The 13,873-nt window shown below is 32.8% G+C and overlaps 1 protein-coding gene across 1 annotated transcript in view; it reads right to left on the bottom strand.

Moving 5' to 3' along the window:
- sh3rf3 (SH3 domain containing ring finger 3) overlaps positions 1-13,873 on the bottom strand; it is a 107,580-nt gene that overhangs the window by 43,501 nt on the left and 50,206 nt on the right. Inside the window, 1 exon segment of the mRNA XM_039669998.2 lies at positions 101-376. Coding sequence (XP_039525932.2) covers positions 101-376 — 276 coding nt within the window.

Raw genomic sequence — 13,873 nt, 5'->3', positions numbered from 1 at the left:
CGGGTTTGTCCATATTTGACCCAAAATTGGGTTAAAACAACCCAGCATTTTTTAGAGTGTATAACCCCACACAGTGACGTCATCACACACACACACACACCTTAGTGAAGGTCAGGCAGTCTTTGTCCTGGTCTTTGTCTTTGACCTGGAAGTCGTAGAGAGCCTTCCCCTGCGGCGGCGTCTGGGACAGCGGGCGGATGCACTGGATGTAACTCGCCGGCAGGAAGCCGTGGCTCCCGTTCAGCTCCCCGTGGAACCAGTTCTCGTCCACCTTCCGGCGCAGGATGATGATGTCACCTTTGCTGAACTTCAGGTCGCCCGGCTCTTTGCCCTCGTAACTGTACAGCGCCTTCCCACACGGCAGCTGAGGGATGTTCTGGAAGAAGAAACCAGGAGAACAAGAGGTCAGGAGAACCACATCGAGAACCAGAACGCATTTCTACCGGGAATACAAGGGACTTTACTTACTAAAACTGAATTCCAGAGGGGAAAATATTTCATAAATAGGGTTAGAATTTTTTTTTTAAAAATATAAAAATATATTTTTTTTTATTAAAAATAAATAAATAATAATAATAAAAAAAAAATCGCCCTAAATTATTTTTTTTTGTTTAAAAATTTTTTTTTACGGTTATTAGTTTCATGGTTCCAATTAATTGAATTTGCTTTTAGATGCTTTTTAATTAATGACATTTAATTTCTAATTTCAGCAGCTTCAGGAGGTTCAACGATCGAGAACTTACAACATGCTGCGCAATTTTTACTGTGAATTAAAGTGAATGTACTCCAAATTAGCAATTTAATTTTTTGTTTTTTCATCCTTTGACAAACAAAAGAAGCTGAGTGCTGAGTTATTATCATTGACTAATATTAATAAGACTAGTAATAATAATAAATTTTATTTTAATTGAAAAAAAATATATAAATGTAGGGCCCTAAAATATAATACATTTTGCTGTTTTTAAGAATTTAAAATTACACCTGACATTAAAATGGAATCCAAAAAAATTAAAAAAGAATTTGGTAAAAATAAAATGGAATTTGAGGGGGCGATTCATAGAGCCCTAAATGACATTTCTGTTGTTAAATTGTACAAGTTTCATGATTTCGATTAATTAAGCATGCTTTTTGATTACTAAAATTTTATTGAACCACTAAAATTGAGTCCAAAAAAATCCAGAAAAATTTAAAACGGCCTTTAAAAGAAAAAAAAAAAAGTGGAATTTGGATAACAAATAAAATTCATAGTGCCCCAAATATGTATCATTTTGTTTAACTTTAAGTACTAAAATAAACTAATTAAAACTACATATAGATTTTTTTTAAATAAATATAAAATTAAAATTCCAAATATAAACAAAAATATAATAGTATGTTAATGATAATGAAATAAAGCTTTGTTCCTCCTTATCGACACAAAGCGAGCACAGACCGTTTGCAACTCCATCTGAATTATTGATATGAATTTCAGCGATGATGCCGCTTCATTAGTCAAACCTCACAGATTCACTCAGCCTTACTGTAGGATTTATCCATCAAAAATAAACATTAAAGCCCTGAAAGATCGTTTGGAGAACAGAAGAGAGCTGATGCAACGCTCAGAAAACCAGGAGCTCACAATGGAAATCAGTCGTGATTATGCCCCATAATTCCTCATCTCCAGAACACAGCCGACACGTTTTACAGGGATTTTACCACACAAGCTGAGCTTCACATAATACCTATAATCATGTGACTTTTCCCATCATCCCCTGCATTTATGATTGTTCCCAGTATACAGCGGGTTATTATTACAGCGCCTTCATACAACAGTTCAATAAACAAAATATTAACATACAGTAACTTACATTTTTAGGCACAATATTTCTAGTTACTTTGTCTGTTTCCGTCAACCAAAAACGAAACCAAGCCAGAACCATTACGAGTCTTCTGAAAGAATCGTTCAATGTTTAATGACTCACTCATAAAAAGTCACTTCATTCCTTTGAATATGCACTGGTTTAGAGTGAAATGTTTGATTCGACTCACTCATAAAACACAGTGTGCGTCTCAATATGTGCATTTACATTATATATTACATGCATTATGTGCATTTACATTATTTTTACATGCATTATGTGCATTATATATTACATGCATTATGTGCATTTATATTATATATTACATGCATTATGTGCATTTATATTATATATTACATGCATTATGTGCATTTACATGCATTATGTGTATTTATATTATATATTACATGCATTATGTGCATTTATATTATTTTTACATGCATTATGTGCATTATATATTACATGCATTATGTGCATTTACATTATATATTACATGCATTATGTGCATTTATATTATATATTACATGCATTATGTGCGTTTTCATGCATTATGTGTATTCATATTATATATTACATGCATTATGTGCATTATATTACATGCATTATGTGCATTTACATTATATATTACATGCATTATGTGCATTTATATTATTTTTACATGCATTATGTGCAATATATTACATGCATTATGAGCATTTACATTATATATTACATGCATTATGTGCATTTACATTATATATTACATGCATTATGTGCATTTACATTATATATTACATGCATTATGTGCATTTATATTATTATATTATTTTTACATGCATTATGTGCATTATATATTACATGCATTATGTGCATTTATATTATATATTACATGCATTATGTGCATTTACATCATATATTACATGCATTATGTGCATTTGGATTATATATGCGTTAGTAAGTGCATCGTATTATTATGTATTACAGTGTGTGTGTTTGCATTATAGATTAACATTATATAGTATGTACAATGCATTATGAGCATTTACACTATACTGTATATTATATTCATTAAGTGCATTTACATTATATATGATGTGCATTTGCATTATATTATTACATGCATTACGTGGAACTGATCAGGGAGTCGGAAACACTGAAACTTTCCCAGAAATCCCACAATGCACCATGATATTCTCACATTCTTCCCTATATAACACAAACATACATCGCTAGACAGGTAATGAACATAACTAACATACAATACATTTATGGCTGAAATGTTGCACACATAGTAACAAGCAAAGTATTTATCATAATGTAAATTGTAGATGATGGTGATGTATACCTATTGTTGTTTAATGCATTGGCGAATTAGTTCAGTGAATAATTCAATGAGTCAATCACTTGATTTGTTTCTGATTAAAGCATAGGTTTGATTAAATGATTCACTCCTAAAGTCAGACAGTTGTCTCCACCTCTATCCTTTTTATAAAGAGTTGTAGTAAAATCAATAAATGAATTATGTCAATATTTTTCGACGACGTGCTCAACTGAAACGACAGCATTGTTCATGTGTTCTTGTTTCAGTGAATTAGCATCTGTAAAGATCACCGCTAAACCACTCATGAGCCACTTGTGTGTAATTATGAGCTCTTGATATAGAAGAATATGAAGCCATCTGCTAATCAGTATTTATATGAAATATGATTCATGTTCAGTCAGGCGGGAGCATGAGTGCTTGAGCAAACAAGTGATTATGATTTGCTGATTTTGTCGAGTCTCGAGACTCTGTGGTTTAGTCCTCTAGCCCTCTGTTGGGAAACTAGATATCAGTGTCTGATATAAAATGAATGGAAAGCAACCACTGGAGACGTCAACGCATTAAACAAGTAAACATTAATCTTCCATGTTGAGGGGGTTTAATCAAGCACAGAGTGAAAATACATCATCTGTTTAAAACCGCTAATAATGAAGTGATTTAAACAAACTCACGTGAGATGATCTTCACACTGTAAAACATGCGATTTACACGTTTTAAAGAAAACAACGATTATTGGAACAAGAAAAAGTCGTTCTGCTTCAAAATTTCACCAATGAAAAAACTTTCTTTATATTTTTTTTCTCCGAATTGTCAGAAATAAACTTGTAAGTTTTAAAGTCCAAATTATGAGATAAAAAAAAAAGTCAGAATTGCGAGAAAATACGTTCTGGAAACGAGCTTCTATTGCCATTGCATGTTTTATCTACAGTAAACAGTCATTTAACTTAAAGAACCATGGACTAATTCAATATATTGTGCCCATAAACAAACCCTTGAATGCATGGATTAACTTACTTTATTAGAAGCTGTTAATCACTTCTGAACACAGACACAATTACATGTGAATTAAAGCTCTGAATGAACATCAAACGAGACTGAGTTCTTAATGAAATCAAACTCTTTTCTTCCGGGAACGCCACATCCAGACGGGATTAACCGCACGTGTGCTTCCAGCTCTCGGGAGTCCGGCGAATACACAAATAAAGACATTATCAATTTACCAGCTTATTTCAAAGCGTTTTAACGGGGTTGCGGCTTCGTGACTTTGATCTCCTCTGACTTAACCCGATGAACAGATCTTAAAGCGCTTCAACTTTATATGTCAGAGGAACTCCGTTACCATCATCAATCTTCTGACATTTGAAGGATTCATAAGTCAAAATGAACCAAAGACAGTCTCAAAAACACGCTTTGAAATCGCTGGACGTCGCAAACCGCCTTGTAACCAATCAGATCAACGTGTGACCGTCCACCAGTGGATCTCTGAGTGAATCAGTGGAGGCGGGGCTCATTTGCATATTCATAGAACCGCGAATACTAAATGAGGCGAGGGTGTCGAGTTACATTCAAGACATTTTAAGACATGAAGACATTTATTTTCAAGGAAAAAACGTTTAAGTATGTCATTTTAGGTGATTAAAAGTGAGTTTTAAGACATACAATTTTGTTTTAAATATTGTTCCAAAGCTCTACAATATTTGAAAAAGTCTTGAAGGAGTTAGATCTTAGCCTTATAATATTTTTCCACAACATTTTTGGCTATTTTTTTTTATTCTATTACTGTTAAAACACATTTAGTCCATTTTCATATATAGATGCTTTAAATTACTTTGACTTTTTAAATATATATTAATATTATGCAAATCACTTTGGACATCAAGGTCATGGGTTTGATTTCCAGAAAATGCATGAACTGACATGAACTGAAAAACATGAATAGCTTGAATGCAAAGTAAATCATGTTCATAAATCAAAGCATCAAAGACATAAATGAAATAATTATAATATTCTCCGGAAATCCAGCCCATGACATTGGAGTTGCTATTGCCATGATCTACTGTTTGAGCAACAAGAATGCTATACTATATATTTATTAGGGCTGTCAAACGATTAATCGTGATTAATCGCATCCAAAATAAAAGTTTGTGTTTACATAATATATGTGGGTGCACTATGTATAATTATTTTAAATACATAAATACACACACATGCTTGTATATATTTAAGAAATATTTTCATGTATATACTGTGTATAGATTTATATATAATTTATATTATATATAAATATAAATGTTTTATGTACAAATAATATTTTTTTCTTAAATATACTGTACATGCATGTGTGTGTATTTATATATAAAATAATTATACACATATATATTATGGAAACACAAAGTTTTATTTTGGATGCGATTAATTGCGATTAATCGTTTGACAGCCCTAATATATGTGTATATATATATATATAAATATGCCATTGATTGAATATGTACAAAAAAATAAATAAATTATGTACTTGAATTGCGAAATTAGAGTTGATGCCAGGCTTAGGATTTAAATCAAACGTCACTTATCAATACATTGTCTACATAACACACGTGCATATACACCTATAAATTACTCACATATACATGTATAGTATTGGATGTTCAAAATACATATATGAAATGCACGTGCACACTAATATGAAATCCATATGCATATACTAGTAATGAATGCATAGAAACTTGCAAAAACTTGACGCACACATACACCTATAAAAACTCGCATTATGCATTTATTACTAACAAAATATGTATTGGTATGGATTTCATATTAGTGTGCACGTGCATTTCATATGTATTTTGAACATCCAATACTATATACATGTATATGCGAGTAATTATGCACGTGTATAAGCAAAGTTTGATTTAAATCCTATACGTGGCGCCTCATGTTTTCACACACCAGCTGAAACATTGATAACTTGCACATGCTTTTATTTCAGATGCTCTATGAGAACATCAGAATCCTGTGTGTGTGTGTGTGTGTGTAGCTCTGTGCACTGATCTGTGTTTGTATGAGTATCTGATGGTGGGCGAGTGAGTGAGTGTGAGTGTGTGTTTGAGTGTGTGTTGGCTGTGTGAGTGTGTGTGTTCAGCTGAAGAGAATCCTTCAGAGATGCATGAGTCGAGCGTTGGAGTCGTTAGCTTCATCTCTCTCTCTCTCTCTCTCTCTCTCTCTCTCTCTCTCTCTCTCTCTCTCTCTCTCTCTCTCTCTCTCTCTCTCTCTCTCTCTCTCTCTCTGTTGGATTAGCGCCTGAAAACAACCTACACAAGAATCCCAGAACACACTCCAAACACACTGATCCACAGCACAATGCCAACAGGCACAAACCTCCATAACTCACTTCCAGCACGCCTAGGGCTGCAACAACTAATCGATAAAATCGATTATAATCGATTATGAAAATCGTTGTCAACGAATGTCATTATCGATTAGTTGGTCCGATTACGTCGCGGGGATTGTTTACATGCTACATGCGCTTTTTACATGCGCTTCATGAGGCACACACGCAGTCTCTCTCCCTCACGCTCTACCCTGCCTCGCGCGCGCCACACCGACTGTTTGAACTGAGCACATTATCTTCTGTCTCGCGCGCCGCAACACGGACGGTTTGGAGCACATTATCTTCTGTCTCGCATGCGCGCTCTTGATTCCGTGAGTTTGAACTAATCTGCGGGCATCAGGAAACCGCTATCAATATGCAGTATACACGAAAATCATTCACCTTTCGGCAAATTCGCCGTTTTGAAACCAAAATAGGTGACCTACGTTAATCGTGTATACTTTATGAAGCCACACTATAGTATAATGTGAGATAGAAATGTATATTTAAGTAATTAAATTAAAGTTAACCTAAGCTTTTCCCTCCACTGCGGCTGTCAGTCATTCTCTATTCGGTGTTCAAACAGCGCGTCGCGTTCGGTTACAACAGTTAACATGATAAAACTCTTTCCAAGATGATTCAATGTTATTATTATAATTGATCCGTAGATAAAGCTCTATGGTTTCGTAATATAATGACTATCTTGCTAGACTTTTATTGCTGTAACTTTTCACTTTCTACTGAGTGTCTGTTAGATCACAACACTAGTAGAGTCGGCGCAGTATAATTGTTCTTCACGTGCACAGTAGCCTAACTGAAATTTAAAACTGTTAAAAGAAAAGGCTTAATAAACTATTGCAAAGATACTGTATAATACACAGTCAATATGTCTTTCTCTTTCCTTGGTGCTTTTAACTTTAATGCGGCGGACACTGAAGAGCTGCGCGCCGCCCTGTGACTCCGTGTTGCTTCATCATTCAGCGCTCGCGATGCGCATAAGCACTTTGTGCAGCTCTTTCATGATCATGTCATAATACTTTTGCGCAATGAAAGCTTATTAATAGCCTTTCTTGTTCTGTCCTATCTATTATATTTTGCTTCCTCACTAAACAGCTGTGCTTTACATTTAAAACAGCTGTGCATCTGATTTTTACGATGTTTTTCATGAATGTATAACAACAATACAAAGAGCAATGTGTAACGTTTTACCAGAGTTAGTGCTACACTTATTGTCTCTTATTTGTTCCCCACTAAGCAATGTTTTTTTCACTAAATGTTCAGATTTTATAAAATTATTGTGCACTTGTGATATGTCTAGGCTAAGTTTTTCTGAGTTATCCACTAATCTAGTTTACAATAGCATTTTTGTCATAGGTTATGGTCATATATATATTTTTTATTTGTTGTTTTTCTTTATAATGAAGTTGTCTGTATTAAGTAGATTGTTTAACATACAAAAGAGTGTGGTTTTTAGGGTTTTATTTAGTTATAATAAACAAAAAAATTAAATACATTTTTATCCGATTAATCGATTAATCGAAAAAATAATCGTCCGATTAATCGATTATCAAAATAATCGTTAGTTGCAGCCCTAGAATTAACAAGTAAACCTGCAATGCTGTATCGCAATAAATAAGCCAGAACTGCAGAGAGGCCTGAGACGAGGCCATAACCTGTGTGTGATGTCAGAGAACCTGTGTGTAACCTGCAGTTTGCATGTCAGAAAGTGTCATAAGACCATTAACCCTCAATAATGACCCGAAGCGTTTAAATAAAAAAAATGTTAAAAATCGTAGCTTCATCGGAATGGTCCGGAACTTGGTGACTTTAATGGTACTTGGTATATGAACACCCCAAAAAATTGGGGACAGGATTTGAAAAGTCTAAGTGGTCGTAAAAAAAATAGTCACACTCAGGACCTTCGGGTCAAAAATGACCCGCATAGGAAATGAATGGGAAATTGGAAATTACTGAGTTTTTTTGTGCGTACAATCTACAAATCAGCAACTCAACAGTGAAGGGGTGAATCTATAAAAAATCAGGAGTGCAAAACAGACACATCCACACACACACAAACACACTTTTATACACAAACACACCAAAAAAATTCAGATTATACATGTGTTTTGCATTTTTAAAAAGCTCAGTTTGTCCACCAGATGGCATCCATCTCATTTTCAAATTGCTTTTATGAGGCCTAGGCTTGACTCTAAAATGAAATATAGCTTTAAAAAAAATATTTAAAAAAAATATTTTTTCTATTATATTCAATGGGGGGAAATTTGGTCATAATTATTGCATTAATACTAATTATAATTTTTTTTTTTTTTTTGAAATTTTCTCAAAACACCAAAAAAGAAAAGAAAAAATATTATAAAAAACAAGCAAAAAAAAAAATTATGATTTTCTTTTTTAAATATGAATCCCGCCCTTTGGGTCAATTTTGACCCGAAGGTCCCGAGTGTGACTGTTAAACGAAGAACCCCAGAGGATTAAGACTATAGGGATGTTTCGGCATTGACTGATATACGTTCATTTTTAATGTTTTTGTTATTAGCCTGATAAATACCTTCATCTGAGACACTTCAGATGCACACCGCTCAACGTAATTTTAAATTGCTTGAAATATGATTGAAATCACTTCAAAAAAGGAAATACATACATAGGCTTTAGTCATATCGGCTACATAAACTTATAATGAGAATGTTATAGTTGTGAGCTTGGGACATGGCTTTTAATTGTGAGACTTTTATAATCAGGCTCTCAAATTATATAAAAAAATATATATAAAAAAAGCTGGCTTTCAAATATAAAGAATTATCGGTTATCGGACCAAAATGTTCATATCGGTGCGCTGACTGGAGAAAAGCGTCATTTAATGCATGTGAATTAAACTGGGAAAACACAGAAAGATGAGCTGAGAAGGAATTTACTGAATTGCAATTTAAAAAAAAAAATCTAACTGGTGTATTCTGAGAAAACACACAATTAAAAGCATTAATGTCTCACAATTCTGAATATTCTCAATGTAAACAAAAATAATGTGTACATGCAGAAAAGCACATGCCCACTGAGATCACTCCACACACACATCTGTGATTACACACACACCAACACACGAGCGCTGCGTCTCAGACACACACTCGGGTCACGCTCGCCCACGATCTTCATTCATCATCAGATCTGTGAGTTTATACCATCAGATTCTCATCATCACTGCACTTCTGATGTCTGAGGATCACAATTATGCTAATTCTTCTCATTAGACTCAGTATAGATAACCTCTCACGTGAACTCTAATGCGCTTGTTTGGTGGAAAATAGCTGTAAACTCACGAGACGGGTTTGTTTCATAATGAAAGAGAGGTTTACAAGACGTTACACTACACTGTTATTAGACACTCATCACTACATCACACACACACACACTGTACTACACTACAGCAAGAGTAACACTGTTATCAGACACTCATCAATAGAGAAACACTACATCACACACACACAGAGTGAGAGTGTGTGTGTGTGTGCGCGTGTCATCGATCGGCTGCTGTATTGATCGTCTTGGCCTGCATTATTAATGCTGTAGTCTGAGTTTGGAGTACGACGAGAGTGATTCATCATTATAAACCGTTACAGCAAACAGCATTTCATTCACACACACACACACACACACAGACACACACACACACACACAGCCGATACAAAACAAGCTTAGAGCACAGAGGGTCAGCAGTGTCTTATTATCAGTCAAGACAACATTTGTTTCTATTGCACATTTAAAAGCAAAAGAGTTGCACCAAAGCGTGCTGTCATCTAATATTGAGCATAAAAAAGCAGAAAACAAAAGCACAGCGTCCAATAAACACATTTAACAGAATACAAAAAATGTACATCATTAAAATATGCTTCGCTCTACAAAGATGATGTGAAATAACCGTAATCCAAAATATAAAAAAATATTTTAAAAAATCAAGTGTAAGTATATATATATATAATTAAGCAGAGATAAAAATAAAATATACAACATAAAATAAATATGAATTACAATCAACTAATTTTGTTTCTAAACTAAAATATAAATCTATTGAGTGTAAGTATATATATATATATATATATATATATATATATATATATAATTAAGCAGAGATAAAAATAAAATATAAAACATAAAATAAATATGAATTACAATCAACTAATTTTGTTTCTAAACTAAAATATAAATCTATTGAGTGTAAGTATATATATATATATATATAATTAAGCAGAGATAAAAATAAAATGTACAACATAAAATAAACATGAATTACAATCAACTAATTTTGTTTCTAAACTAAAATATAAATCTATTATGTAAAAGCCAAATTATAGAGAAATTACGTTATTTTAATGCAATACTTATTATTACATTAAACAAGCAGTATACTTTTATTCATTTGTATAATCAAATATTCAGCATATATATATATATATATATATATATAAAAATTATATATATATATATATATATATATATATATATATATATATATATATATATATATAATATGTATATATACACTCTAAAAAATGCTGGGTTGTTTTAACCCAACTTTGGTTCAAATATGGACTAACCCAGCCGTTGGGTTAAATTTTTACATTACATTTTTAACCCAGCTTTTTGGGTTTGTCCATATTTGACCCAAAATTGGGTTAAAACAACCCAGCATTTTTTAGAGTGTATACACACACACACACACACACACACATATATATATATATATATATGTGTGTGTGTGTGTGTGTGTATACACTCTAAAAATGCTGGGTTGTTTTAACCCAATTTTGGGTTAATATATATATATATATATATATATATATATATATATATATATATATATATATATATATATATAATTAAGCAGAAATAAAAATAAAATATACAACATAAAATAAACATGAATTACAATCAACTAATTTTGTTTCTAAACTAAAATATAAATCTATTATGTAAAAGCCAAATTATAAATTACATTATTTTAATGCAATACTTATTATTGCATTAAACATGCAGTATACTTTTATTCATTTGTATGTAATTTTCATCTGTATATATATATATATATATATAATAGTTAATTAATAAATAAGAGTCATATGATATTTTCCCTCGAGGTAACACCAATACGTCTCTAAAGCCACCGAAGTTCTGTGACTATCTGAAAATCAATCCAGTCCTGTGCACCGATTCTCCTCTAGATCTGATCGATACGGCCCCGGTTCATCAGCGCTACACCTTTAAACACACAGAACCAAGCTCAGCGTTTATTTAACATTTCATTTCTGCCTTTAAATCCTGCAGAGATGAACATGAAGCTGCAGAGTACAGACCTGAACATTAACACAACAACAATACAATCAGATTATACTAAAGGCTCCTGTCGGTTTACATCAAATAATGCATCTAATGCTTTTACAATATATATATATATATATATATATATATATATATATATATATATATATTATAAGGAAATCAGGTATGCATTATTTTATGTAAACCCATGGAGCCTTTAAAACTTTCCCTTAGGCTATATATACACACACAAATATTATATTTACATATATAATGAATCGCACTTTCCTTCTCAACCCACTGACAAACACACTGCATGTAAGCCATGAAGGTGCATGTACACTGTGCAAACACAGATGAGAAAACAACCAATTCATAAATCTCTAAAGGAGAATCAAACAAATGAGAATCACAATCACAAGCTCGATGTCTTGTCAAACTGATCCACTCAATACACACATTCTTAAGCGTGTGTACACCACAAACACACGTCATCATCACACGGTCACGTGATGAAGACTGCATCAGACACACACACACACATTAATCACACTGAACAGCTGGAAAACATCAGCGCTGGATTCCTTTAGCGCTCGGGGAACGAACGACACCTGGACGAGACGAGAGAAACACTGAACAGGAGACGCAGAACTCGTGTGTTATGATGAAAAAAACATGCTGATTATGAAATACAACGAATCATATCAATATTATAATCAGGAAACTCTTCTCATCTCGTGCTGTTGATGTCAATGAACCAAATAATTCAACTCAAACAAGCCTGTTGTGTTTTTACAAAATTTGATCATAGTAATAATTTCTGATTCTGATGTGTGTGTGTGTGTGTGTGTGTGTGTGCGTGTGTGTGTGTGTGTGTGTGTGTGTGTGTGCGTGTGTGTGTGTGTGTGTGTATTACTAACATTTTACACACACACACGCACACACATACACATACATATATCGCGTATCCCAGCTAACAATTTTAGGTTCTAAGAACGTTTTCATAACGTTCCCATTAAGTTATAAAAAACATTATTTCTGAATGTTCTAGGACCGTTCAGAACGTCCAGTTTTTAGACGTTGTATTAAACGTTATTTCTTGGTTATAAGAACGTTTTTGAAAACGTTATTAGAACATTCAAAACGTCCAGTTTTTTAGACGTTGTATTAAACGTTATTTCTTGGTTATCAGAACGTTTTTGAAAACGTTATTAGAACGTTCAAAACGTCCAGTTTTTTAGACATTGTATTAACGTTATTTCTTGGTTATAAGAACGTTTTTGAAAATGTTATTAGAGCGTTCAAAACGTACAGTTTTTTAGACATTGTATTAATGTTATTTCTTGGTTATAAGAACGTTTTTGAAAACGTTATTAGAACATTCAAAACGTCCAGTTTTTTAGACGTTGTATTAAACGTTATTTCTTGGTTATCAGAACGTTTTTGAAAACGTTATTAGAACGTTCAAAACGTTCAGTTTTTTAGACGTTGTATTAAACGTTATTTCTTGGTTATCAGAACGTTTTTGAAAACGTTATTAGAACGTTCAAAACGTCCAGTTTTTTAGACATTGTATTAACGTTATTTCTTGGTTATAAGAACGTTTTTGAAAACGTTATTAGAACGTTCAAAACGTCCAGTTTTTTAGACGTTGTATTAAACGTTATTTCTTGGTTATAAGAACGTTTTTGAAAACGTTATTAGAACGTTCAAAACATCCAGTTTTTTAGACGTTGTTTTAACATTATTTCTTGGTTATAAGTAAGTTTTTGAAAGCGTTATTAGAACGTTCAAAACGTCCAGTTTTTTAGACATTGTATTAACATTATTTCTTGGTTATAAGAACGTTTTTGAAACGTTCCAATAACAACGTGAGGATAACGTTTTAATGCTAACGTCTTTAGAACGTTTATCAATGTAATATAACGTTGGCACAACGTTATAATAACGTTACAGCAAGAACGTTTTTGATAACTTTCAGAGAACCTTCAGAGAACGTTAGCCAATGTTCTGAGAACGTTCCCTAGCTGGGATTTA

Source organism: Pimephales promelas, chromosome 7 (genome assembly GCF_988280905.1).
Source record: "Pimephales promelas chromosome 7, fPimPro1.hap1.1, whole genome shotgun sequence".
Lineage (NCBI taxonomy): Eukaryota > Metazoa > Chordata > Actinopteri > Cypriniformes > Leuciscidae > Pimephales > Pimephales promelas.
The sequence above is the reverse complement of the archived record's forward strand: the minus strand, read 5'-3'. Positions and strand labels throughout refer to the sequence as shown.